At 41.8% G+C, this 27624-nt stretch overlaps 1 protein-coding gene across 2 annotated transcripts; it reads right to left on the reverse strand.

Annotated features, from left to right (window-relative positions):
* Positions 1–1565: 1565 nt before the first annotated feature.
* On the reverse strand, positions 1566–27246 carry Enkur (enkurin, TRPC channel interacting protein). 2 transcript variants are annotated; one of them, XM_041641612.1, is made up of 5 exons: positions 27009–27246; positions 17634–17779; positions 15548–15771; positions 10064–10210; positions 1566–1954 (listed from the first exon to the last, which is right to left on the reverse strand). In XM_041641612.1, exons 1-5 carry the CDS (start codon positions 27083–27085, stop codon positions 1781–1783), a joined length of 768 nt encoding a protein of 255 aa, XP_041497546.1. In that variant the 5' UTR covers positions 27086–27246; the 3' UTR covers positions 1566–1780. The 2 variants fall into 2 exon arrangements, with proteins under 2 accessions (XP_041497546.1, XP_041497547.1); XM_041641613.1 differs by lacking the exon at positions 1566–1954 and adding an exon at positions 7019–7414.
* Positions 27247–27624: the final 378 nt, after the last annotated feature.

The raw sequence follows: 27624 nt of genomic DNA on the forward strand, positions 1-27624 counted from the left end.
GAAGTTCATAAACAAATCTTAGGATGAATTTTCAAACATAATGACATATAACATTCTCCTCTAAGTATATAAGCTTTTAAATGGACTTCTCAAATTCTCTCTGTGTAAAATGTTTCAAAAGGATTGTTACATTTTTTTTTCTGTGTTACCCATAGGTTAAAAAAACAGTATAAATAGCATAAATTATATTGTTCTTATAGTTTGCAGTGCTGACGCCTAGCCAAGTTTTCCTAATTTAAAATTTCATAGGGAGGCAGGTGGTTATCTGAGTTTGAGGCAAGCCTGATCTATAGAGCAAGTTCCAGAACAGCCAGGGCTACACAGAGATGCCCTGTCTTGAAAAAGCCAATAAATGCATAACAAATAAGTGAATTTCATGAGAAAGGTAATTTCTTTCTTAGATATGTATAGATTTGGTTCTCATTTTGAGTTGAAGACTCCTTTAGATACATAAATCTGTTGCTTAATAAGTCATGTGATCTTTCAAAATGTGACTTTGGGACTCAGTAAATGTATACTTATAGGGAACCCAACAAAAGCAGACCTCAACTATAAAGTACTGGTTGCAAATCATGGGATGTGGGGGGGGGCATCACAGTCTAAAATTAGAACATTAGCCTGTTTGCATTATTTTGTTCTGTTCTTGTTCTTTTCTGTTCCCTGTTTGTGGTGTGCTGGGAATGCACACGTCGTTCTCACCTCCCTCCCCTCTGTTCCACCTGCTCCCACCCCATGCTCCTTCAGCTCCCTGCTACTGAGTTACATACTTAGCCTTAAAGTGAGTCCACCAGATGGGGACATTCTCACTGGAGCCTTTCACCTATTATCCTCTTAATTTTTCTTCCTTTAGACACACCTTTTTTATCATGCATTGATGTGGGAGTCCCCTCTGTGTGCTGTGATTACCATTAATGAATAAAGAAACTGCCTTGGCCTGTTGATAGGGCAGAACATAGGTAGGTGGGGAGGACTGGACTGACTGCTGGGAGAAAGAAGGGTGGAGTCAGGGGACACCATGGATCTGCAGCCGGAGGTAGATGTGCTGAAACTTTGCTGGTAGGCCACAACCTCGTGGTGATATACAGATTAATGGAAATGGGTTAAATTAAGATGCAAGAGCTAGTCAATAAGAAGCTAGAGCTAATGGGCCAACCAGTGTTTTAATTAATGTAGTTTCTGTGTGGTTATTTTGGTTCTGGGCGGCCAGGACAAACAAGCGGCCTCCTCCTCCAACCATGCATAGTGCTGTGGATACTGAAAATATTGAGTTAGGAAGAATTACAAGTAACAAGGGACCCCTGAGATTATATGTTTCAAACCTCTGAAGTTTGGAAGCAGCATACAGACAACACTTCAGAGGAACAGGAAGTCACGTGCTCCAATCTCTGGTAGTCATGTGTGGTTTTCTGAACTGTGTTCTTGGTATCACCCAGTGAAGAGGGGGAAAGAAAAAAAAACCCTAAATGCTAAGTGTTTTTATTTCTCAAGGTCCAAAATTAATGTTCATGTGAAACAAGAACAGAGTGACAGGACTTACATCACAGAATGCAGACCGAGACTGCGGCTTCCAACTTTAATGCTTTGTTTATAAGTAGAACCGTGACATTGGAGGAGAAAAATTTCTCTAGGACAGTGAATAATTCAGCTATTCTTTCAACATTGCCTACAGTTTTAGTGAAAACTTCCTATTCTCTTCATGGCCCTCTTTGAAAGCATGGGTTTATTATGACATCGTCCATGGTCCTCGCCTCCTTCTTCTGTTCCTGTCCCGCGATGCCCCTCACTTGTTGGCAATGTAGATGATCTTGTGCTTCTCGATGACGCTGATGTCATGCTCCAGCTGTTTCATCTCTTCTTCCAGCTTCTGCTTGCGAATCTTCTTCGGGATGGAATCTATGAAGACCGAGAGGGACTGGAACACTTTGTGCACCTCTTCCCAGTTCTTCTTCAGCCCCTGCAAATGGTAGAGAAGCCTTGAAATAATACAGACACCACAAAAGGAAGTGATGAGAAACTGTGCCTGTAACCAAGAGTGAGTAGGTAACATGTTGGTCCAGGACTTGGCCACAGTAGCAGAAGCCACGCACAGAAGCCAAGCCCTGCCCTCTGTGGTCTGCTCCATCCCTGCTGGGAGTGTTTACTTTCTTCACTGTCACTGTGGCCATCACTTGTTTTTAGCATCTCATATGTAAGTGCAGAGTGGAACCAAGCTCATGGCAAATGTTTTGGACAAAACCAACTATCTGAAAATTGATAGTCAAAGCTGGTTTTGGAAAATATTTTTCAAAAATTTATTTGAAAAGCTTTACTTCCTAATTCATGTTTATATATTTGTGTACACATGTATATATATGAGTGTGCATGGCCATGTGTGTACAAGTCAGTGAGGCTGGAAACAATCTCATGTTAGGACCACTCCTGTACTTTTTCCAGGCAGGGTCTCTCACGGGCCTGGGACTCATTGTTTAGACCCTGGAATCCACCTGCTTCTTCCCGACCACTGCTGGCTCACAGCCCATGTCACCATGCCTGGCATTCTGATACGGGCTCTGGAACGCAAGCTCAGGTCCCCGTGTTCACAAAGAATGCACTTTATCGATCGTACCACCCCCACTCCCTAATTTCACCTCCCTGCCCAGAATTTTCTGTTTTATCTGTATTCTTCAACGCAGAAGCCACACCAGAAGCCTGGGTGTTTGACTGGCATATCATATTTTATTTGACAAAATGTTATTGTAAGGAAAAAAATTCAATTTTACAATGACCTTTTATATATCTTTTCAATAATATATACATATATATGTATATATATATATATATATATATATATATATATAATCTTCCACATAGTCAGGGGGTCAATCCTTCCTGTTAATGTATTCTAGACATGGCTGGAATATCATTAAACATAGAACACATGCTAATTCAATAACTTGGTTCATGTTTTATGGGCTCTAAAATCAACAGATTCAAATTAAGGACCTCTTAGGAGCTATAAATGTCATTTCCATCTCTGCCTAGTTCCATTTCTCATCACAGTACACCAGGGCCCCCACTGACAACATGCTCTTAAGCTACGTATGGAATTCATCCAGTAAGGTTTATAAACTAGTGCAACTTCTTTGTCATTGTAAGATCATAGATAATTTTATTTACACACATGACAAGAAGAATCCAGGAGCTTGTGGCTCATCCAGACTAGCTGGATTGGGAAACTTTAGGTTCAGTGAGAGACCCTTTCTCAAAGAATATGGTCACCCCACATTGACCTCTGATCTCCACACCTATACATACATGAACACACATGCATACACACGCACATGCTCTCACACACACACACATGCTTGCATACACACACACACACATACATACAAGTGCATACTCACCCACACTAAGAAAACATAGGCTCCATTTTAGAGACAAAAGAGCTTTGTAAATTCACAAAACAAGTAAAAGGATGTCCCAAAGGGACAGAGAAAATGACAATTGCTTCAAGAATAAGGAGAAAGTCAAGTTGGGTCGTTTCTGAAGGTGAGCCATGCAGGAGACAGGCAGTCCCACCACTGGGACAAGCCCAAAGCAGCGTTCACAAGCTGCAATTCCAGCTGCGAATTTTGGTGAGACAGTGAGAAATCCCACAGTGTCACGCAGGGTGACTCAGGGAGCCAGTTAGCATCTTGAGCAATAATCTATTAAAAACCAAGCTTCCTTGAGGCTTCGGTTTGGCCTGCCACAGCCCCAGGGTGTGGGAAGACTCTGGAGACAGAAGTGGAAAGCAGCAGGCTGCATGCTGACAAGTCCAGGCTGTAGGTGACAGAAAGCTGGGCAAGGAAGTTCATGGGGACGGATAATCTGACCCTGGGGACCAGGAACAGATCTCATCGACACAGCATAGTCCTGAAGTCAGATTGCTCCTAGTGTGAACAACCTCTGGAGCACGAATTCTGACCTTCACGCCCAGAGAGCCCAGAAACCTGACATTCCAGGAATGGTCGATGCACCTGCATCTCTCTCCGACATGACAGAAGTTCTCGAGAGTTCTTGCTAGGATGAAGACTGTTTCTGCTTGATCAGAGCTCAGTGCTGCTGCTCCTTCTCACACTCCCAAGGCAGATAGAAGATGGCCCACATTCTAGAGTCATCTCTGGCTAGAGCAGTAGCCATCCTAGGGATACAATCCATGGTGTATCTGGAGGGTGAGACCTGCCAAGCCCATAGGATGAAAGCTACCTGTGGTCAGCAAAGATTGCTGGTAAGGAAAGGAAACCTGCCAAAGTGAAGACAGACCTGGTGAATATCTGTAGTTTTTCAATAGAGATTTAGCATCAGTATAAAGCTGGGGAGAAATGGGAGTCCACTAGTTTAACTGAGCCTGCCTCCACCTCTGAACATAGAAGTGTCAGTTTTCAATTTTCAAGGGCCTTGAATAGTCAAAATCATCATTATCAGAAAGAGCAATGTTGGAGGAATCTCAATACCTGATCTCAGATTATGTTACAGAGCTATAGTAACAAAACCAGCATGATACTGGCATGGAAATAGATATGCACACTGATGGGATAGGATAGAGTATCTACAAATAAACCCAGAGATATAACCACCTAATTCTTGATTAAGGTGTCTAAAATATACATTAAAAAGAGACAGTTTCTTTAAAATATAATACTAGCCGGGCGATGGTGGCGCACGCCTTTAATCCCAGCACTCGGGAGGCAGAGGCAGGCGGATCTCTGTGAGTTCGAGACCAGCCTGGTTTACAGAGCTAGTTCCAGGACAGGCTCCAAAAGCCACAGAGAAACCCTGTCTCAAAAAAAAAAAAAAACCAAAAATAAAATATAATACTGAGAAAATAAAATTTGCATGTGTAGAAGAACGAAACTGCTCACACAAAGCTACAACCAATTCCAAAGTGGGCCAAAGAGATCTTAATGTAAGATCTGAAGCTTTGAAATGACTGCAGAAACATACAGGTGAAATACTTGAAATCACTAGTATAGTCAAGGGCTTTCTCTAAAGCACAGGAAATCACTCCCCATATTGACAAACAATATAACACAAAATTAAAGGGCTTCTTCAGGGTCTGGAGCGAGGACTCTTCTAGAAGACCACAGTTTGATTTATAACCCCCACATGGTATTTCATAACCATCTAACTCCAGTTCCAGGGGATTCAACAACTTGACTGGTTATGGTGGGCACCAGACATCTATGAGCTGCACACACACACACACACACACACACACACACACACTCTGCAGGTAAAAACACCCATACATGCAAGATAAATTTAAAATGTGTGAAAAGTTTCTTCATGGCAAAGGAAACAATCATCAGAGTGAAGAGATTGTCTTCAGAATGGGGAACAAAAACAATCACAAATCAACCAGTACTTTGGCTAAGAAACTGAACAAATAGTTCTCAAAGGAAGAAATACAAACGCTAGCCAATAAATATCTTTAAAACATCCTTAGCCACCAAGGAAATTCAAATTAAAACTTCTTTGAGATCCCACCTCACCCCTTTTGGATGGATCAGAAACATAAATGACAACAGAGACTGGTGAGGATGTGGGGAGAGGAGTCCTTACAGCTGCTGTAGGACGATGAACCGGGTACAGCCACTATAGAAATGCTGCATCAATCCTGGTTAAGTACCAGCTGGACTCATAACCAACACACTGGAGAGATCCTGGCATTTCCATGCTTATTTATGCAGTATTCACAAGAGGTAGGAAAGGAAACAAACCCAGATCTCTGTTAACAGACCAGGAGATAAGGAAAATGGGAAAGGGTGCACATATGTGTGTCAGGCCTTAAAGAAATGTGTGCACACATGTGTGTCAGGCCTTAAAGAAATGTGTGCACACATGTGTGTCAGGCCTTAAAGAAATGTGTGCACACATGTGTGTCAGGCCTTAAAGAAACAAAAGCATTCCATTTGCAGGAAAGGATAACACTTAAAAATAGCAATTTTAAGGGAAATAGTACAGACTTTTAGGGACAAATATTATATTTTCTCCCTCATAAAGAGAACATAAAGATAAAATCCCAATGTGTGTGTGCATGTGTGTGTGTCATATGATCAGAGAGAAGTCTTGAGTGGGGAGGAAGAAATCTTACTCAAAGCAGTAGAAAGAGATGATGGAACCATGCGACATGAAAGCAAGGGAGGGCTATTTGTGAGGAAAGGGATTGGCCAGAGCAGGCCAGCGTATGGTCACTTAGGGGAGGGGAAAAAGCTAGGACAGAGTATCAAGCCACATATGTGTGAAATGCATACTGAACCCCATCATTGATGCTAGTTTTTAAAACTGGTAACTGTCTTAGTTAGGGTTCCTATCACTGGGAAGAGACACCATGACTATGGCAACTCTTATAAAGGAAAACATTTAATTGAGGTGGTGGCTCACAGTTTCAGAGGTTTAGTCCGTCATTGTCATGGCGGGGAATGTTGCAGTGTGCAGGCAAACACGGTACCTGAGAAGGAGCTGCTTCATGTTGATAAGCAGGCAACAGGAAGTACACTGAGAAACTGGGCTATATCTTGAGCACAGGAGATCTCAAGTCCCCCTTCTGCCATCCTACAGTGACACACTTCCTCCAACAAGACCACACCTCCTAATAGTGCCACTCCCTATGATATTATGGGGGCCAATTATATTCAAACTACTACAGTAACAAAAAGACAAGGAAATAGAAAGGGAAAGAGATCAGTAGGAGGGAGAGGAGACAGAAGGCAATGAAGGGTTGGAAACAATCAAAGCACATTAAGTGCGTGCATGAAAAATGTCACAGTGATACACACTAACTTGTGTAAGTAATTCATGCTAAGCAAAATAAGTGGGGAAAAGAGGGTTCGAAGTTTCTTATATAACAAGGACATCGCAGTGAATAGAATCCTTTGGGGGGCAATGGAGTTTCAGTGATTTAATTCTGTATTTAGGTAAAGCAATGAAAAGATAGAATACACTACATAAGATACATTGGTTGGGGAAATGGAACAGGTGGTTTGGGCCTTTGTTGAGTCAGATTAAACCAGAGATCTGGGGATGGTGAAAGGTAGAGGCCATTGTTGCCCAGGTTTAACTCTCTCAAGAGGGAGATGGGTCAGTGCCGCTTTTAATAGCACATGAGATGCATCCTGAAGATCCGTTCTCAGAGGAACTCTGCTTCCCTCTGGTCCTTCATTACGCAACCCGAACATGTTTCCACAGTGCACCACAGGGTGTCTATCTCTGAGAGAAAATGTACACATTTATACACTTTCAGATATCAAAGGGTTTCCAAGCGAGTCGGGGAATATTTTCACATTACTTGCTGTCCCAGAAGCACATCTTTTCCTGTGGCTTTCTTTCTGAAAGATAGCTTGCTTTTAACTCCGAGAACGTACAGCAGAGTTTGGATCAAAGCCAACAGCTAGGGATGGAAACGCAATAGAATTTTGTATCATGGTGATGCAGCCTCTGCGATTTTCAAACCTTTTATTTTTGTTTACTTTATCTTATAAAATAGTCTTTTCTCCATTGTAGCAATAGACATTTCTCCCTTTTTTATTTTTCTTTCTCCTGTTTTTGTACTGGAATAATATTGTTCATGATGTAAAAATTCAGAGTGCAAGCCATGATCCATAAGAAAAAAAAGCCTTCTGATCCCTGTCTCTGGACCCCTGGTTCCCAAACACTCTCCACCTTCCCACCCTGCCTTGTAACAGACACAGCTAGGGTCCAGCTGACTCTGTGGGTCTCCTGCTTTTTGTTCTTCTGTCCTCCGAGTTTAAAGCAGCTCTGGTGGGAGGAGGAAAGGTTGGGCCTCTACCCCTTGCCTTCTGCACTTGCGCACATACTTCAGCTGTGTTTATTTGTGCTGGGAGGTCTCTACAGCGCATTAAGTTCCGAGAACACTGACAGTCCTTCACTTTTCTCATACCTGTACCTGGTGCTGAACTTCCGTGTCCCTAGTCTTGGAGGTCTTAGGGCCTTGCTGGTTTCCTTCACTGGACTTCACTTCTATTATAGTTCCTTCTAAAGCTTCCTTCACAACCCAACATGAATCCGCCTTGTGTGTGTTAGCTGTGCCTTTAGTCCTGACAATATGTGACCAAAGGCAAGTACAGCTAGAGTCAGAGCTTACGAGAGTAAGGACTGTGCTTACCCTGTGTTATCCTCCTGCCCCTAAACACATGGATGTCCACAAAGAAGGACCAGATGAGCATACAGATGAGTCAGCATTTACTCTGCTCGTCTGTAAAATGAGGCGTTTGGGATCATCAGACGAGATGGTCCCTCCCAGGTGTGACTTTTATGAAGGTGAGCTCAGGGCATACACCTGCAGTGCCACAGAACCCTGCATCCTTGAAATGGGTGGGAAGAAAGGTCCTGGGCTGGTCTGGAGGACAGCAGTTGGCTTGGTAACTGGCTAGGGAGTGGGGCATTCTGAGAAGGAGTCACCATTTTGCCATTGCTGCACCAAGAGAGGTTCTGGGGTGACCAGAAGAGGAAATCTAAGGTTTCTCCACTACATCCACAAGGCACAGGAGGGAAGAGCCTTTGCAATCTCTAAGGAAGACCTTCCCTGTTACCGTTTTCCAGTGTCACGCAGGTATCATGACCTGGCTTTTGCAGAAGCGCGTGCTTCCTGAAGCTGCAGCTAAAAGCCTCGCTTCTCCAGGTGACCGGCCTGACATCGCCCCTCCACCTCTTCCAGCACTTTGGCGGTACCTCTCAACACAGGCGCCCCTGTTCTCTAGCCCCACCTGGTGTCTGGGTGTTTCTCACTCTGCACTCTTGGGCTTCACTCACGATCTCTCTCTTTTGGAGCTGACTACCACCTTGGGACGTCCTTAATATCCACAATCCCACATTCCTGTCTGCCCAGTCACCCATCAAAGTACAGCATTCTCTATAACAAAAAATTATCTTTTACCGTTGGTGCTATCTTCATGGCACAGGCTAATAATATTGTGTACAAAATAGATACCTAATAACATTTTATTGGTGATTATGATGCCATCAATTAAATGTTAAGACTCTGAAATGGCATGTAACCCATTTTCAACAGAAATTAATAAAAGAAAGAGATTTTTTATGGTGTGCATGTGTATGGGCGCATGTGCTATGATGACTGCGTGGACGTCACAGGACAACCTCAGGTATTGATCCTCGCCTTCTACCTTGTTTGAGACAGGGCCTCTTGTACGTACCAGGCTAACTGCCCATGAGCTTCTTTACCATGAAGCGATGCCTTCCATGTGGGCACGGGAGCCTGGGGATTACAGGCATGCGCCATCACATTCCACTTGCTATGTACTTCCGTGTGGGCACGGGAGCCTGGGGATTACAGGCGTGCGCCATCACACTCCACTTGCTATGTACCCACGTTTGTCAGAAAAACTCTTTCCTGCTGGACCGTCTCCTCTTGTTTTGTGAAGTCACTGGGTACTGTTTGGTAGGGAGCTTTCAAATAAATGTTAAAAGGAATCACTTCTTTAAGGGACAGCATGGTGGCAGAGGAGGACGAGCAGGTGCTTAATGAATGCCCTGCACAAACGACAGCGCCATGCCCTGCTCGTCTTGGTGCCCCACACTCAGACAGACCTCTCCCATAAAACTACAGTGGAAATTGTCTTATGCCCCTTTGTTCAAAATAGAAGGAACATATGTAAAATCTAACACCCATTTAGTTAATAATTTGGAAAGTTGAATCATTGGAATGAAAAAATGTGGATGTGGATAGCTTCAATTATTCTAGAGCTCCATCTAGTGAAAAATACCTCATCTCTGAGATTTTAAAAAATAAATTTACTGAATTAAAGTGATTATTTTCTCACTTTTTAAAGTATCAGTTTGTTGTAGGAGAAAATGGGCTTCCTTACAACTGATACCAAATTAGAAATAATTTTATGAATCCCTGCACTACAGGTTTTTTTCTTTTTCCAATGAGTCGACTGTGCTCTGTGCACTTGTGCTGGACCCCAAGGCACACTTCTGACTGAAGTCAAAGCCTTGGCTTCAGTGATGGAGCCGATGCAGGCTAGAGGGTCAGAGAGCAGTGACTCCAGAGGCTCACCTGCAGAACCGCCTCCCTTTCTTCGTCAGAAAGTCTCTTCATAGCTGCTTTCTTAAGGTTCTCCTTGATGTAGTTATCATACTCTTCTTGGGCTTTCTTGACATCCTCATTCCGCTTGCAGATGTACTCAGGCGTGACACCATAATCCTGGGAGGAGTTTTCGGAGAAAAACTAATCAGCATCCTGCGTGCAGTCTTCTCTGTGTGAGCATAGCAACGAAGGACTCGCGAGCAAGCAATTTTATTGTCATATATATAAAGATCTAACAAACAAAACCTCTGAAAATTGACAAAATCCCTCAATTTCCTTCTCCTATCCTCCACCCTCCCCTTCCCGCAAGTTAAAGCCGGTTCATCCCAGTCACTTCAAATGCTGATGCTGGACCAGAAAGCTGGCTCAGTGGGTAAAGGTGTTTGCGCAAGTCTGATGATCTGATTTCAATCCCTGGACCCACATGGTGGAGGCAAGTTGTCCCCTGACCTTCATATATGTGCACGTGTACACACACACACACACACACACAGACACACACACAGACAGACACACACACACAGACACACACACACAGACACACAGACACACACAGACACACAGACACACACTCACACGCACACACACACACGCACACACACACAGACACACACACACACGCACACACACACACAGACACAGACACACACGCACACACAGACACACACACAGACACACACACGCACACACACACAGACACACACGCACACACACACAGACACACACACAAAGACACACACACAGACACACACACACAGACACACACACACAGACACACACACACAAAGACACACACACACAGACACACACACACAGACACACACACACACAGACACACACAGACAGACACAGACACACACACACAGACACACACACACAGACACACACACACACGCACACACACAGACACACACACAGACACACACACAGACACACACACAGACACACACACACAGACACACACACACAAAGACACACACACAGACACACACAGACACAGACACACACACACAAAGACACACACACAGACACACACAGACACAGACACAGACACACACACACAGACACACACACACAGACACACACACAGACACACAGACACACAGACACAGACACACACACAGACACACACACACAGACACAGACACAGACACACACACAGACACACACACAGACACACACACACACAGACACACACAGAACACACACACACACACCACTAAAAGGACAGAGATCTTGTAGCAGTTTATTTTGATTCTCTTCAGAGTTTCACCAGTGTCTGTTCTTAAGCTCTAGACCTGAGGGTTCTCAACCTGTGGGTGGCAGCTCCTTTGGTTAAATGTCCCTTTCATAAGTGCTGCCTAAGATCATCAGGCAACACAAATATTTACCTTATAATTCATAACGGCAACAAAATTACAGTTATAAAGTAGCAACAAAAATAACTCTATGGTTGGGTCACCATAACATAAGGAAAGGTATTAAAGAGTCTCAGCATTAGGAAGGTTGAGAACCACTGGTCTATACTGGTTTTTAGACATAGTAGCCAAGACAGGCCTTGAAGACTCGATGTAGACCAGACTGGCCTCCAATTTACAGATATCTACCTGCCTCATTTTCCTGAGTGCTGAGACTCACATCACCACACCAGCAAGTTTACTTTTAGGAGTTGGCTTTTCTAGGGCTTGGGAGAAGGCTCAGTGGTTAGGAGCATCTACTGCCTTTGCACAGGACCTGAGCTCTGTCCCCAGCACACACCCAGGTGTACAGAACCATTTAGGCCCAAAGGATTTGCTGTCCCCTCGCTCCTGTAGTGCCTGTATTCACATACATAAGAACACACATGCATACAGAGTTTACAAAAACAAGCCTTTAAGGAAAACACAGAGTTGGCTTTTCTTTCCTATATTTTATGTAAATCACTTTGACCTGAAACTCATATCTCAGAGGTCTCTATTTTTATAATCTGGTTAAATAAAAGGAGACAAACCTTTATAAACCATAAGAACAAACCCTTAATGGTCCCATGCATAACAACTTTACAGGAAGCTTGGCTCAGCCCCCTACGGTTATTTTGGAAAGGCAAGCTGTGTTTTCAGGTTTCTGAGCTGCTTACAGGGACTGGTGGTGAGGCCATCAACTGAGGTTCTTTCAAATTAGTGAACACATTGTCACTATCTAGAGAAACATGATTTCTCTGTGTTCAGTTCTCAAATAGTATTTGAGAATTTATTGAGTGCTAAAATAATAGTGAATAGAAAAGCAAAGTTTTTTCCCCATTGAATTCTTCTTCTTGTATAGAAAGATGTGTTCAATCAACCTCAAAGAAAGGACGCTTAAAATCTGTACCTGGGTATGGAGAGATGGCTCAGAAGTTAAGAGTATTGGCTGTATTTACAGAGAATCCGAGTTCTCTTCCCAGCACTCACCTTGTGGCCTACAACCATCTGTAACTCCAATTTCAGGGGACCTTATAACCTATTCTGGCCTCCATGGGCACCAGGCACACACATGGTGCACAGAGATACATGCAGGCAAATTATTCATATGCATAAAAATAAATAAATCTTAAAAAGTTTTAACTACATTCGTGGTGAATATGTACAGACTTTTCCTTGTCATTATTCCCTAAACAGCATCATATACCAGTGATGTACAAAGTATTTGCCTTATATTCGTTATGTTAAGAAATCTAGAGATAAAATAAAGCCTGGAACAGGTTATGTATGCTACACACATCCACTAAGCCACTCATTAGAGAGCTCTGAGCATTTGTGAATTTTGGTACCCACAAGGGTTCTGAAAGCAACCCCCTGTAATACTGAGAGGGGAAAGTATAAAATAACAGGTGTGCGTGCTCTGAAGAAAATAATAGCTAAGAAGGTAATGAAGAAACTGAAGATAAAGAAGCCAGGGAGGTGACACTGAGGAAGTCAGTGCGGGATCTGGTAGCCATGGAAACTACCACGAAGTCCTCTTTTCCTTCTGCATGTGAGCTATGGCACATGCAGACCACCCTGCCCTATAATAAAAATACCTTTTTAGAGGTTAGATTATGTTTGGCATAGTATGTTTAGAAAAGGGACCGATATTATACATTTTAGAAAAGAAAAATCTGGCAAATGAGGAAAAGTGTCAGTGATTTTGAGTGGTCCTACAAGCTAACTGGCTGGAGACTGATGAGTCTCATCACTAATTGTTCTATTATAATGTCTATTCTCTTTGGTGCTTTTATGAGGTGCTGGATATCATCATATGCTTAGTTTATTTAATGTCATTTAATGCTCACTATACCCCTATGATCGATCCAATGGCTTGTCTCAGATCCCAAAGTTAGCAAGTGACAAACTGAAATTCAAAGCAATAGCTCACTATTATTGTTATAAACCTCATATGCTCGTTCATCTTTTAATTTTGTCCATAATTTCAAATCACAAATAGCATATACTTCATTTAGAACAAACTACAAAAAAAGGAAAGAAAAAAAAGTCCACTTGTTTTTCCTCAAATCTTTTTACCTATACCATCTGGTGCTGGTTAGCTTTGTGTCCATTTGACACAAGCTGGGGTCATCTGGGAGGAGGGAACCTCAATTGAGAAAATTTGAGTCTCCATCAAACTGGCTTCTAAACAGGTCTGCTGGGCATTTTCTGATTAATGGTCGATATGGGAGGGACCACTGTGTTGTTGCCCCCCCGGGGCAAGAGGTCCTGGGTTGTATAAAAAAGCAAACTGAACAAACCATAGAGAGCAGGTCAGTAAGCAGCACCCCTCCACGGCCTCTGCATCAGTTCCTGTCTCCAGGTTCCTGCCTTGAGTTCCTGACTTCCCTTCATAATGGACTATAAGCTGTAAGATTAAATAAACCCTTTCTTCCCTGGGTTGGTTTGATCATGAGTCTATCACAGCCATAGAAATCAAAGGAGACGCTACCCACCTCATTTACTATTCGCTAACTCCGAATAGTGAAAAGTTGAACAAATCTGTGAATAGCAACACCCTGAAAACAAGTGTGTGCTGCTTTTATGCTTGATAAACACACACAGCTAGTAGGCTGATCTGCTATCTTTGTGTCTGTGATGGATACTTCAACTTTTTTTCTTTTCTAAAAGAAAATGTATTGACGTGGGCAACATAAACAGAGACATCTGGAGAGAAGTTGGTGTGTGCAGTAGTCTCCAACATAACCAGCAAAGGAGAGGGAACTTAGGCAATGAGATATCAATAATGGGTTGGAAGTAGCTTGAAGGAGCCAGGAGTCTACTTTTCTCAAAGATGTGACAAGAACCACAAGCACCTTAGATGTGCCACAAGAGAAAGAAGCATCCTGAGAAGTTTTAGTAAAGTTCCCAGCATGTGGCCAATGACCAGAAAACAGCTGAGTTCTTCCAGAGGTGATCTTGGCCTGCTGGATGGAGCCATTTCCCAGAGAACGGGTGCTAAGGTTTGAAAGCAGCCTGGAGGCCGTTTGTAGATCACTAGACACCTGGACTCATTCCTCACTACTGAAGTCTCCCTTCCAATCCCTTCCCCTTCCCACTATTTTCTCTTCTTTTCCTCTTTCCTTTTCCCTTTCTCCCTCCATTCCTCTCTCTCCCCTTCCTTCCTTCCTTCCTTCCTTCTTTCCTTCTTTCCTTCTTGCCTGTCTGCCTTCTTCCCTCCCACCCTCCGTCCCTCCGTCCCTCCGTCCCTCCGTCCCTCCCTCCCTCCCTCCCTCTCTCCCTCCTTCCTCTTTCTATTCTTCCTCTATTTCTGGCCACAACTTACTATTATTTGTTATTAATATTTAGGATGTTGAAGCCTTTTTTAGGATGTGTTCACAAGCATACTTTTATGCTCTATAAATATATAAATATGGAAGGATTTGTATAGCTTTCCTTGTAAGATTTTTGATTTAAAAACCTTTTTAACAATTAACATTTGGTAGATAAAATCATCCCTTTCTGATGAGGACTTTTTCAGATCGAAATCAATGACCCAAATAATGAATCCCAGTGCAGCGTTCTTAATCTTTACCCAAATTCAACTCAAATCAACGCATTTACACTAAAACAGTGATGTGGGTTGTTTTGGAGAGATTGGCAGTTTGGGTGGTTTTGAAGCCTCATCTGCTAAGTTCTCTCATTCTGCTCCCAAGTTGAATGGCTGCATCCCAAGACCTCCTGAAAGGTGGGTTCCTCGGGATTTACAGTAGTGGCTGCATTTAGTGACCTTTTTACCTTACTGATATTAATAGCTTTTAGAGAATGTCTGCTGTAGTTATTAAATACACTAATAACTGGAATTGAGGAAGACAACATTCATGTTTTAGATGTGAACCCCACACAGACCGCAGAGCAGTGGGAATGGGCAGGCTTTGTAGTCTGTCCAGGGAACACACTGTGTACCTATCTCATAGAGACCCCCTGCAGGACTTTGGCATCTCTGATCTCTCGCTGACAGATCAATAACTACCTTTTTGTTGATGTATTTGGGGAATAGTCCGGATGTCTCAAGATCATGCTTGTCTCCAGTTCTTTTGTCAACGTAAATTGGCTTGGGCTTTTTGGCCACGCCCATGATGACATCAGCTGCATTTGTGTTTATGAAGTTTTTTCCACTCTGTATTCCCATGACTGGATGATCGGTCCTCAAGGGCACTGGAGGTTTCTTGGGAACACATCTACTAAACTTTTTTTCTGTTAAATATAACATTTTATTGTTAATGTTTGAAAATAAACATTGTTATTCAACACTATTTAGGTCATCCAGTTATTTACCACTAGTATTGAGGTCTCACTAATACTAAGTACCTAAATACTTAAAATTAAAAAATTATTATTTTGTGTACATCACATATGTACTGCCTTTCATTTGTCAATTATACCTCAACTGCAAATACTCAAAATATAAAATTAAATGCAATGTGATCAATTTGAAGTTGAAAAACAGTATAAAAGAGTAGGAGGGTAATAATGATAGATCACTACTATATTTCTGATGGATTTTATAAAGACTACAACACATACTCAGTTTTCCCATTTAAAATATGTTTATATAAAATAGATTATTTTCAGCATGCTGTCAGTATTATTTTTTTAAGAAAAAACTCTAACAAAGCCATTAAATAAATTAACAAAGTGATGTTGGCAACCCAGTGATCTCTGGATATTTTCACAGAAACCATTACAATGAGTAATTGCTGTGTATTAAACATGCAGCTTTACAGGTTACCAATATGACCAAGATTGCCTACTCCTTCCTTCCTAGTGTGTCCCACCATCCTAAAGGAACAGTCATCAAACATATCTTTGGTCTCTAGTGCACACAGTCCTGAGAGCAGCAGGTGGAACTGTTTCGTTTAACACAGCCCTTTCAGTATAACAGTTCCAAAACGCCATTTTGATATAGCCACATCAGCACGGTTGTCTATTCTAAGTGACAGGTAATTGAAGTGTGTTTCTAAGAGCTAAGGCAGCTGCTCACTCATCAGGACCTTACTCCAATCCTAACTGTACCATGGTTGCTATGGTCTGGCTTCCATTTACTTCTGCATTAGCTGACTGTATCTTCTTAGTGATGCTGTGGGGGTCATTCATCAGAGAAGATGCTCACACATGGTTTAAGCCATTAGAAAGTCCTTATTAGCCTGCCAGTGACTACACCGGGTGTTTGAGATCTTAGCACTGAGCCTTTCTCAGGGTGAGCTGTTAAGCACAAAACGCAAGTTAGTACATTTAGAGACGTTTCAGAACGATGGACTTTGATGGATTAGGTCTTTGTTTTAGTTTTGGCTGGTGGTGCTGTCTACATGCTGAGTTTTACAGTTTGAATGGTGCCTCCACCATGGAGTCAGCTGTGCAAAGGTCTGGGAGCTTACTAAGGCCTGGCATCCTGTTACAAGTTAGATTATATTGCTTCTATTTTTAAAGGGAAATATGTAATTACTATTAAAAGTCTATGGGTTCGATTAATCTTTTCTTGGGGCTGACATTTCTTTCCAGAATTTATATATTGAACCAATTGATCCAGTACCTTAGGATGTGAATGTTACTTGGGAGTAAGGTCTCTAAAGTAATTTAGATAAAGAAGTTATTAGAGTGGTCCCTAATTCAATCGAATATTGGTTCAACAACTGGTAATGACCATTGTAATTTCCTTCACTTAATAAAAAAGGCTGGAGTCCAGATGAGGGGCAACCTTGCTCATCAATCAGTCACCATACATGGGGTGCCGACCTGTCTGATAAGCGCTTACAATTAAAGATACAATCCAGGAGAAAGCAACGAGCACAGGGTGTTGGAGGGGAGGCTTCTTGGATAGGCCAAGAAGTAGCTCAAGATGCCTGCCTCACCAGGAGTCCTTGTGGAGCCGGCACCACCCTCTGCGCTCATTTACTCTTCCCACTCGCACTTTCTCCACGTCGCCCAAGCCCCATTCCCTGGGAGGTAAAGTTGCTGCTGCCTCTGGATATTTAATACTTGTTGATGGCAAAATAACGGGGTTACTAAATCACCTGCCAATAATTCTAACGTTTAACACAGTAAGAGATTAAACCTACTAGGCGGTAGGGTTTTTTCCTTTGAGTGTTTCTTTAGAAAATCCTTTGGGGAAGGCACGTCAACCTTCGCAGGCCCCATAGTTTTCATTGCGGTTTTGAATTTCTTCATGTCATCTTTTACAGCTGGTCTAAACACTGATGTATACCTGAAGTTAAAAAATTAAGATCGTAGCATTTACATATCTAGTGCAAAATACTTAAAGCTTATGAACAGGCATACATTTCTGATGGATAATGGAGATTGGGCAGAAAGGCTTAATGGTCTGACTCCACCCACCACATTTATGAAGTACAGGCTGTAGGAGGTGCCGGGACAAAGGTGTTCATTTATTTCCGGCATCGACTGGGATGTCTCCTCTCTCACTGCTGACCTTAGTGATGTGTGTCTCCCCCACCCCAAAGCCCCAGCCACTCAGTCTTGCCAGCGGTTGAATCATCTTCGCAATGAACCCACATTCGCTGTTTTTCTCTAATGCTCACTCGTGTTTCCCTTCAGTGATTTCTTCATCGCTCTTTAATATTCAGTCCCCTCATTTTACATGTACTTTTAAAAAGTTTATTAAGATATATTTGGTTTTTAACGTTTAGAACTTTCTCTGAGTATTAAAGTTATAAATTTTCCTCTAAGCACTGCCTTGGCTGCATCCCAAACATTTGAAAGGGCATCATTTACCAGACTTGGAGGCACACACCTTTAATCTCAGCACTGGGAGGCAGAGGCAGGAAAATATGAGTTTGAAGCCAGCCTGGTTTACCAAATGTGTTCCAGGACAACCAGGGCTTTGCAGAGAAACTCTGTCTCAGAAAAAATAAAAATTTGAAAAAAGAGAAAGAAAGAAAGAAAGAAAGGAAGGAAAGGAAAGGAAAGATATCTTCCATTTTCATGCAACCCTAAATGTCTTTTTTATCATCTTCCTTTAGAAGTATGCTCATATGTGTTTGCTCTGTTTTCATAGATTCAGGCTTCCCATTTAGTTCCACTGTAGCGGGGGAATGGACTTGGTGTGACTTCAGTCACTGGAACTAGATACTGCTGCATCTGTATCCACTGGAGCGCTTGCGGCCTAGACAAGGCACAGCTAGCATCGCAACTGCATTCCGTGACTGGAGAATGGCCTCCCTACCTCATCCTTCCCTTTCTAGTACATGGCTTGGAGAAGGACACACGTGAGGTGGTGAGGAGGGGACACCTGCCTAAGCCAGCCAGATCACTGAATCAGCTGACTCTTGAACTTGATGTTTTTATTGTTAGAGGGATGTTCTCATAGACTACATAGGAATTTTAGCCAATCACTGTTTTTATTTTGTATGTCTGTGTCATTTCATTTTATTGTGCCTTTTAGTCTATATTGTGGGCTGGTGAGATGGCACAGCAGGTTAAGAGACTTGTCAGGAAGGTTTTGATCCTTGGGACCACATGGTAGAAAGAGAGACTGATTCCTGCAGATCAAAGGTATGCATCACCACGCCTGACTTAGAGGCTGGCTGACATTGTCCTTAGCTCGCGATGCGCTGTTCTCTTTATTCTCCATGTCTCATTTGTGTTGCTGTGGCGTCTTAAAATTTGTTTTGTTTTCTTTATTAGTGACCCCACCCAATATTTTAATTTTGGACAGTCTTCTTCACATCTGAAAGTTAGACTTGTATCCCCCCCTTTCATCTCTTCTTATCTTATTCCTGCATCCCTCTACCTCTTTGGACATGATATTTAAAATGTCTGCCTTAAATGCCTTTGACTTGTAATTTTCTTATTTGTGATATTTCTAGCTGTTTAGATTGCCTGCTTTTCTTTTAGGATATATATTTTCCTGTTTCTTTGCATGCCTGTACATTTTTGTTCTTTTTATTTGTTTAACACAGGGTCTCTCTACATAGCTGTGTCGGTCTTAGAACTCATTTTGAAGATTAGGCTGACCTCGAATTCACAGAGATTCACCAGCTTCTGCTTCCTGGGTATGGGTAGTTAAGGCATGCCTGGCTTGCCTGTACGTATTTTATCGGATGCCAAGTAATGCAAATTTTATAGTGTTGATTCCTGACTTCTGTCTTTTTTTTTTTATTTAACTTTTTTCTTTTTTTATTGCTTTAACATTTCTTTAGTTTGAGTCTGGAAGGCAGTTGTCGTAGTTGGAAAAAGTGGTAATTTTCAGGTTAGATGTCAAGTCTTCAGCTTGGGAGCTTTGCTCGAATTCTGCCCTATGTCAATGCGCTCTGAATAAGGAGACCTCACCACTCTAGCTGTAAGCGGATGAACTTGGAGCTGCTGCTTTCCGAGGGTCATTTTCTTGGTGTTGTATTTCATCACACATACACACTATCAATCAAGGAGTTCAAGGAAACCTCGTGTGGGTTCCTGTCTAGGCAGCTCTCTGCTGCGCCATGATGTGAATTATAGCTGCTTTGTCTTTTCAGCTCCAAACTGTCCTCATAATTCCGGGATAATCAAGGGCTTTGTTTCCTTTCTCTGGACTGTGGCCAGAAAGTTGTCCCTGGAGTGTCTCTTAGGGCAACTGCAAGCCAGCCCCATTCTTTAGGGAGGGCTGAGCTGTGTGTCCACTGTCCAGGGTTTGAAATCTTTGGTTCTGTGTGTTTTTAACCTGTCCAAGCTGCTTCTGGTGAGACAACAAACCCCACCCTTGCTGGAGGCAGAAGCTAGGCTCTCCTATTTTTTGGTTTTAAAATAATTAAAAATAGATTTCTTTTTGTAGAATAGTCAATAACTTTGAAAATTCCCAGGACCTAGTGATGTTATGAAAATTATACATACAATGTCTATCCAAGTTATAAACATATTGAAATGTTTGCACTAATATTGTTGGAAGCAAATACACTAAATTTAACTATTTACCTTGGGGATGTGGAGTTTGGGGAAATCTGTTTTCTTCCCTGTCTGTTTCTAACTTGGGTTTTTAACTTCGTCACTCTCATATTTGTAGAAATCCACTCTGATCACATCCCCCTTCTCCACGTCAGTTATCCTGCCTTCATCAGTTCATGCTCACGTGGACACACAAGTGTGTTTGCAAAAACAAACTGTTTCTAGGCTTTTGGGCCTTTCCTTACCCGTGAACTCAGTAGTTGGGAACATTATGGAAATGAATGAATCATAAGACAATTTCAGGAAGCAATCATCAGGCCAAACCTGTGCCTTTAGCTTCTGTGGAAGTAGGCAGAGGTGTCATCATCAATGACGTGATTTCCTTTTATGTGAAGCAGGGTGTGTCTATAGCCACCTCCTTCTTAGTTTGAAAACTGGTGACTCAGTACTTTTCCCATGTATATGAATAGAAAACATACTCATTGGTTACATAAAGTGCTGGCTGATATTTTATTCTATATTGGTAACATCTTTTGTTTCAAATTAATTGCAAATGAGCAATAATCTTGGCTTCCTTCCCTTCATTCCTTTCATTTCTCCAGTTAATTTTCTGGTATAAGTTCAGTGTCTGTTTATCTATATGAATTGTAACTTTAATTTGGTGTTGTAGTCTTTCTTTTTAATTTCTTCTTCCCCACAGTGCACTAACGGACATCAAAATTCTCAACTTTACACATATATATTTCTTTCGCTTTTTTTTGAGGTTTAGACTATAATTACATAATTTCTCGCTTTCCTTTCTTTTCTCCTAACCATTCCATGTACTCTTCTTGCTCTTTATCAGATTCATGGACTATTTTACACTACTTATTGTTTCATGGATATATGTACATGGATATATGCAACTTTATTTTTAAAGTATGGTATAGTGTGATACATTTTTATATCAGTATATACAAAGCTTATTGTTTTATTTATATTTAGATTATTATTATTGTTTTGTCAAGACAGGGTTTTTCTGTGTATCTCTGGCTGCCCTGGAACTCACTTTTGTTGCAGAATACATTTTAAGGTGTGTTACATTTGTTTATGCAGTGGAACATCTGTTTTAGCCATGCAAAAATGTGTTTCACACTTTTATGTTGCATTTGTTTAACTCTGTGAAGCTATTATTTTTTGTCTAAAAACAGCTGATGATGTAATAAGACGGCCACCAGTTAGGCAGGAGAAAGGATAGGCAGTCCTGGAAGGCAGAGAGAATAATGGAAGAAGAAATCTGAGGAGAGAAGGAGAAAGAGAACGAGAGGATGACTCCAGAGTCAGCCACCCAGCTACACAGCAAGCTACGGGAGCAAGATGTAAAGTAAGGGATACTGAAAGACAGAAAATGAAAGTCCAGAGGCTAAAGGTGTATGGGTTAATTTAAATTGAGTAAAGCTGGCTAGAAAGAAGCTAGGCTAAGGTCAGGCATTTATAATAAGAATAAGAACAAGCCTTTATGTGTATTTATTTGGTAGCTGGGCCGCAGCCCCCCCCCAACCCCCAAAAAAGACCAAAGAGCAAAGAGTAAGAATAATAAGAGTAAAAAATGACCAACAGGGGCCTGAAGAGATGGCTCAGAGGTTAAGAGCACTGGCTGTTGTTTTTTCCAGAGGTCCTGAGTTCAATTCCCAGCACCCACATGATGGCTCACAATCATCTATGAGATCTGGTGCCCTCTTCTGGGGTGTAGGCACAATGCAGACAGAAAACTGTATAATAAATAAATAAATAACCAATCAACAACGTTCTGGTGTTCCAACGTGGAGCTAGAGTAAAAGAAAATCCAACTACAGGGCTCTGTTGTAACAGGAGCAGCGGGGCTGCGTCCCCAGCACCCCGGCCGCCTGGCTAGCTTATGCCCCAAAATAACAACACACAAATTGTATTCTTTTAAACATTGCTTGGCCCATTAGCTCTAGCCCTTACAGGCTAATTCTGATATCCCAATCAACCCATTTCTAATAAACTTTGTAGCACCGGTCTTACCGGGAAAGATTCAGCATGTCTGACCTGGTGGCTTGCTTCATCGTGTGCATCTGCCCAGGAGAGGGGAGCATGGCATCTCTCTGAGGTGTCTGCCCCCAAGAGGAGAGCTGTCGAGTCTGAGCTCACTTCCTCTTCCTCCCAGCATTCTGTTCTGTTTACTCCTCCCGCCTATGTTTTAACCTATGAGGCCAAGCAGTTTCTTTATTACTTAACCAATTACCTTCCTCCATCGGGGCTCTGTCGACTAGGCTGACCTCGAACTCACAGAGCTCTGTCTCCCTCTGCCTGCCATGCTGGGATTAAAGACATGTGCCACCACTGTCCAGCTATGCTTATTATTTTAAATAGCTGCATTTCATTACATGTTTGAAATTATAAGGCTTTACTATAAAGATTTAGCAGGCAGTTTTATCAGACAAGTGAATTCATTGTTTACTCATTTTAGACTGAATTAGATATGACTTACTTTGAAATTAAAACTGTCATCCTCAATTAAGATACTATAACTTTTTATTGCTAACAATCACCATATAGTGATCCATTTTATAAATTTAAAAGGACACACACAGAGGTAACATGCTGAAACGTGCTGATAATATGAAAGAAGCCAAGATTCCCCTTTTACTGAAGGAGACACCTGAGAAACCATGGTGTGCGGGGGAAGAGTGCATGTGCATTTGCTTTGGATTTTAGTGGATATTAACTCTGGAGCCTGAACTGTGTTAGAACGTCCTCCAGAGTATTCTTGAGACTGTTTTCACATATAGTTACATACTGTGTAAGTTCACACACAGCCATTGAAATGATTTTCAATTCATCCTTTTGATTACATAAAGTAATGAATTTTTCAAAAATAGATGATATTCTACTCCCAGAGTGGTTAGTTATGACAGGTATGCTCTGTATTCAATTTATCACCAGTAATGCAGGGGTGCTTCGTTGAGCGACGTTATGATCTCTCATAAGCTATTGAGAAAAAATAGTTGTCAAATGTGAGCGCAGTCACTGTACTCTTCCAGGTTCCTGCTGCTCGATACTTGTGGATATTAAACACTTGAAACGGGGCTAGTGCCGCATGCTGAAAGGATGGTAGTGAAGTCATTGAACTAAACAACATACCTCATAAAGTTTGATTTTGCTTTTGCTTTCTTTTAAAAAGGACTAAGGAAATATTTTTAGTGTTTTACATTTCTATTGGACAGTGTTGTACCAAATACCAGAAAATATACCCAATTTAACTACGGAACTGCATTTTTTTGTTCAAATTGTTTTCATTAAATTATGCTGGCACTAGGGCCAATATTAGACCATTGAAGCACGGCACATTAATTGTGGGACTGATGCTGACCCCTGTCCTCATCCCAAAACGTGTCCTCTGTCCAGGAACCCACGGCTCCCGATAAAGAACGCCATACTTCTGCTCAGCTACAGTTTAACTTTTGCTTGTGACATATGACTTGGAGCATATTTCTTTCTTTGCGGATGACTGACGGCTTTCTGGTAGCTGTGAGTCAAACACGAGACAGACAGATACAAGACTTCCAAGCTCACCTTCCACGTTCCTCATCTGTAATGCCACCGCAGTTTTATGTCACCATTTCTCTTCTCTCTGGTAGTCTCATCACAACACTTCTTATTGTATGGGAAGAGAACAGTGTATGGACACTCACCAGTGTCCGATACGTGAGACGCTATCAATAGCAGAGGCAAACACTCTTACGGAAGCAGCTGCACTCCTCCAGGCCCCCTTTCTCTCTCTGGGCATGCGCAGACTGATCCAGTTTTGGACCTTGCTGTCCGACTGGTATCACATCTGTTTTAGCTCCTGCCCTTCTTACCCGCCTCGAGTTTCTGGACCCAAGTGTTCTCTTCCGTAAAATTAAAATATACTGATTATCTATAGAACTGTGGGAACAGATGATGATGGTGAAAAAGAGTGGTCTGGAACACCAGCAGTAATAGTATGATGGACATCATTCTTTGGGTAGTACCATTGCAACTGTTTCTTCTTACTAGTAGACATGTATATTAATGTTTTTTTTTTGTTTTGTTTTCTGAGACAGGGTAGCCCTGTTGTCTCCCGTGTCGCCCTGGTTGTCTTGGAACTTGATCTGTAGACCAGGCTGGTCTTGAACTTAGAGATCTGCCTTCCTCTGCCTCCCAAGTGCTGGAATTAAAGGTGTGTACCACCATGCCCAGCTCAGTTAAATTTTAAAACTAAATTAATTTAATACTTTGTTTTTACTGAGTCCTGGATAGAATAAAGACACAGGCTTACTCACTTAAAAGTTTGAATTCTGGTGAATCTAACAACTGATGTCTTAAAATGACTTTTCATATCACAATTTCATATTACAGGTTGTTTGCATAAGAGGGCAAACCTTGTTCTGTAATTGAATAATGTTCTGAACAGGTTCACTTATCTACAAATTTTCCTGGCAGCTCACTTTAACTGGCTGTGTTGGCATGTTTTCTTTCCTCGGTGGTTTGTATGTAGAATTCCAGTGAGGTGTGCTAACAGTTCTTCTTATCTACAGAAATGTGGGTAAAAGGTGGTGACTCAGATGAACATGGCAGCTGCAATTTTCCTTGTTGACAAAACCCCACCTGTAATTGCGACCTTCTCTTCATAGGTCAGAAAGTGGAAACTGCTGTTTTTCAAATATCTCTTCCACTCATTTATTAGAAACTTTCATTAGGGTTTTAAATAATATATTACTTTGTGCTTAATCCGCAATTTAATGTTTATATTTCTGTTCAACCAGAAAATTTTTATCTGTGACATGTGGGACATCACAGTGTAGCAAGAAATGAGTCTGAGCCAGTGCTTCAACCCATGGCAAGCTCCCCGGGAGCTCGGATTATTATTATTCAGGGTTGTAAACAGGATTTGCACATTTAAAGCTTTTCTTGTGATCAAGGCTATAAAGGAGATGGCTGAGGGGAAGAAGTTCATATTAGTGTGGTGAAGGAACGTGGTAAAGTGTTTGGGCATCATTTTTAAGAAACAAATCAGTAGTTTGCATGTCTGGCATCTTGTCAAAACCCTCTCACTATTATTGCTAACTGTGAAAATTGACTTCACCTAACAGAATTATTTAGGGCACCTCCTTTATTCCTGCTCATCCTAAGTCCCTTTTTTGTACTTTTTTTTTTCAGAATAAAACAAAAAAATGTATGCTGTCACTCCCACATGTGCAAGACTCCTAGGGCACTGTTATACACAGAGCAGGGGACAGATGATGACTGTTTCCCAGGTGCAGAAAAACTTTACTAATTAACAGAATGCTAACTAATAAACTAATATGACATCCAAATTCAGAATTTCACAGAAGGTAGTTTCTTTCACTATGTTACAGAGAGGCAGATGCTTATCTTGTACAGCATAGGGAAATTTTGAACCGAATTTAGCCATAAGTAATGTGAACCCTGTAAACTCCACAGTGTGTCAGCATTCACATTACTGCCTGACCTCGACCAGATTTTGATAAACAGGTGGAAGTATAATGTCTGTGACTCCTCTGGTTTAAGCTACTCAGGATTAAAGCAGAAGGAGCCCACTTTGCTGCCACACTCCAAGCAACAAGAAGTTGACCTCAGAGATTCGATTTCACTTATTGTTCAAATCTGAAAACAACTGAAGATTGGCTGAACACCTTCAAAATAACTTGTAAATCTGATTTTTAAAGCTCAGAGGGTTGGCTTCTTTTCTTGGTTGTTTGGTTTTAGTGACAAGGTCTGCCTTTGTAGCTCAGGCTAGCCTTGAACTCAGCTTTCTGGGTGCTGATTCTTTTAAAGTAGCTGCTACTTTCATGAGTCAAAATGAGACTGCCCTCTTCTCCTCCCTCAGGCTTCAATAGAGTTTAAAAAATAGTTACAGGGCAGCGTATCTGGGATATTTATTTTGCGGTTTCCTTTTTGAGATTTGGAGATTTGTAGGGGTCCAACAAATACATTAAAAATTCCCTCAATTATATAATTTGGAATCTCTATCCATCCAACTATATTCCTTCCATTAAACCATAAGATCTGAAAAAAAAAATCCTAGAAAATACTCCCTAGTTCATCATCTTTGCTTAACTAATTCAAGTAAGAAACAAATGAGAATTTAGGTAAAGGAGGCAAAGAATACAGAAGGAGAAATCGTGATGTCAAATACAACATGGAATTTAACTTAAAGTTAGACATAGAATTTCTTAAAACTTATTAATAAAACTGATATTTCTCTTTTCAATGACATGAAATTTCTTACTGGACACCACACCACCAAACTGAATCAATAATTACGTATTAGCAGGAGACTATGGCCATAAAATTACCACCTCACAGCACCCGCCCGCCTTCTCTGAGATTATGAAAAGCTAAACAGACCTGTTCACCTGTTCCTAAGAAGTTGCCACACAAGGTTACCTCATTAACACAAAAATATATTTTAATTTTAAAAGTCCTACGATGTGTAAACCCAGTAAGTCCTTAAAAGGAAGATTTACAGTCTTCCTTTGAGCTGGTCACTTTTGCTTACCACATACCTAGGAGGCTGGGGCGGCTCCTTTGAGTCATTGGGTATGAGGTTATAAATACTCTCGGAAGTGCAGGGTGGGTCCATGGCCACCGAGGATTCTTTAACAACTACTCAACTTTTGACTCCCTATCCCACTGTCTCTGCTCCTTTTCTCGCCGCTTTTTTCTTTTCTTGCTCTCTTAACAAGGAACTAAAATTTCTCTTTCGTATAATAATCTCCCTTTGACCCTTTCATAGCAACTCCTTTTCGGGAAGAACCTATTCCGCTCCTCCAGAGACGGCCTAGCGTTGTTGACTGCGTGGTTGCTGTGGAAACAGTTGCTAGGAAACGGGTAGCGGCGGGCTGGTTCTCTCTGGTCCCTGTTTTGTAACTCCCCACGCTGCCTGAGAAATACGTAAGAACGTTCCTGCGCCTTTGGGAAAGACGACATGAAAATAATGCCCCCACCACCACTCATTTTATTTTCTTTTATTATTCGGTGCATCTGAGAAGAAAAATTCTACAACAGGGAGCATGGCTGGTGCGCAGGCGTCACACAATAGTCTCCAACACGCGGGCTGCGTCCCTGCGGGGGCGGAGCGAGCAGCCGGGGAAGGGGAGGAGCCGAGGGCCAGTGAGCCGG

The sequence above is a fragment of the Microtus oregoni genome, unplaced genomic scaffold, assembly GCF_018167655.1.
Source record: "Microtus oregoni isolate MIOR12 unplaced genomic scaffold, Mior012 000070F_ref0000104, whole genome shotgun sequence".
Taxonomy (NCBI): domain Eukaryota; kingdom Metazoa; phylum Chordata; class Mammalia; order Rodentia; family Cricetidae; genus Microtus; species Microtus oregoni.

Excerpts from the sequence above, each read along its gene's own strand:
- Enkur (XM_041641612.1), bottom strand. The coding sequence starts at position 27,085 with ATGGACCCACCCTGCACTTCCGAGAGTATTTATAACCTCATACCCAAT. Across the intron at positions 17,780-27,008 it reads GAGCCGCCCCAGCCTCCTAG|GTATACATCAGTGTTTAGAC; the intron begins GTATGTGGTAAG and ends TTTTAACTTCAG. Across the intron at positions 15,772-17,633 it reads GGAAAAAACCCTACCGCCTA|AAAAAAAGTTTAGTAGATGT; the intron begins GTAGGTTTAATC and ends TATATTTAACAG.